The sequence below is a fragment of the Camelina sativa genome, unplaced genomic scaffold, assembly GCF_000633955.1.
Source record: "Camelina sativa cultivar DH55 unplaced genomic scaffold, Cs unpScaffold04985, whole genome shotgun sequence".
Taxonomy (NCBI): Eukaryota; Viridiplantae; Streptophyta; class Magnoliopsida; order Brassicales; family Brassicaceae; genus Camelina; species Camelina sativa.
Window position 1 is genome coordinate 1 of NW_010926073.1, and position 596 is coordinate 596.

The 596-nt window shown below is 40.6% G+C and overlaps 1 protein-coding gene across 1 annotated transcript; it reads right to left on the reverse strand.

Annotated features, from left to right (window-relative positions):
- Nucleotides 1-6: 6 nt before the first annotated feature.
- LOC109131778 (protein NETWORKED 1A-like) lies at nucleotides 7-593 on the reverse strand (the record flags this gene model as incomplete). The annotated part of the gene is made up of 1 exon (XM_019242958.1): nucleotides 7-593. A coding segment is annotated over one exon (587 nt), but the record flags the coding sequence as incomplete, so codon positions are not given.
- Between the last annotated feature and the right edge of the window lie 3 nt (nucleotides 594-596).

Genomic DNA, 596 nt, shown 5'->3' on the forward strand with positions numbered 1-596 from the left:
TTCTGCATATTCTCAGTCATGATTTGCAATTGAGAAAGCAGATTAGCTCTCTCAGCGATAAACTCAGATTTCTCTCGTCGTAAAGACTCACATCTTTCTTGCAGATCCTTCGTCTTCTCCCTAGAACCATCTAGTTTGGTGTTTGATTCCAGAAGCAATTTCTCCAAAGAAACATTCTTCCTTAGAATGCTATCCATTTCACGCAGCTTCTCAGTAAGAGCATCTTTATCATCTCTCTGGTGGTTACATAACTCAGTCAGCTTTGAGTTCTCGTCTTGTAGTTTCCTCACAGAGCAGGCAAGTGATTCGGGATCAAATCCTGCGAGCTTCACTTGCTCCATTATCGTTTGATACCTCCTATTCAAGCTATCAATTTCATCCTTCAGACGACAGACCTCTTCTTGAAAGGCACTGCTTTGGTTAATCTGTCTTGCAACTTCTTCCTCAAGTTTTTCTTTTATCTCCTTCAAGCTATGGATCTCACCTTGCTGACTCTCCAGGGTGATCATAGAAGAATCATTTAGTTTGCTTAAGTTTAGATTTTCTTCTTCGACTGAGCTGATATCCCCTTCCAACTTTTGATTACGAGTCTCTAA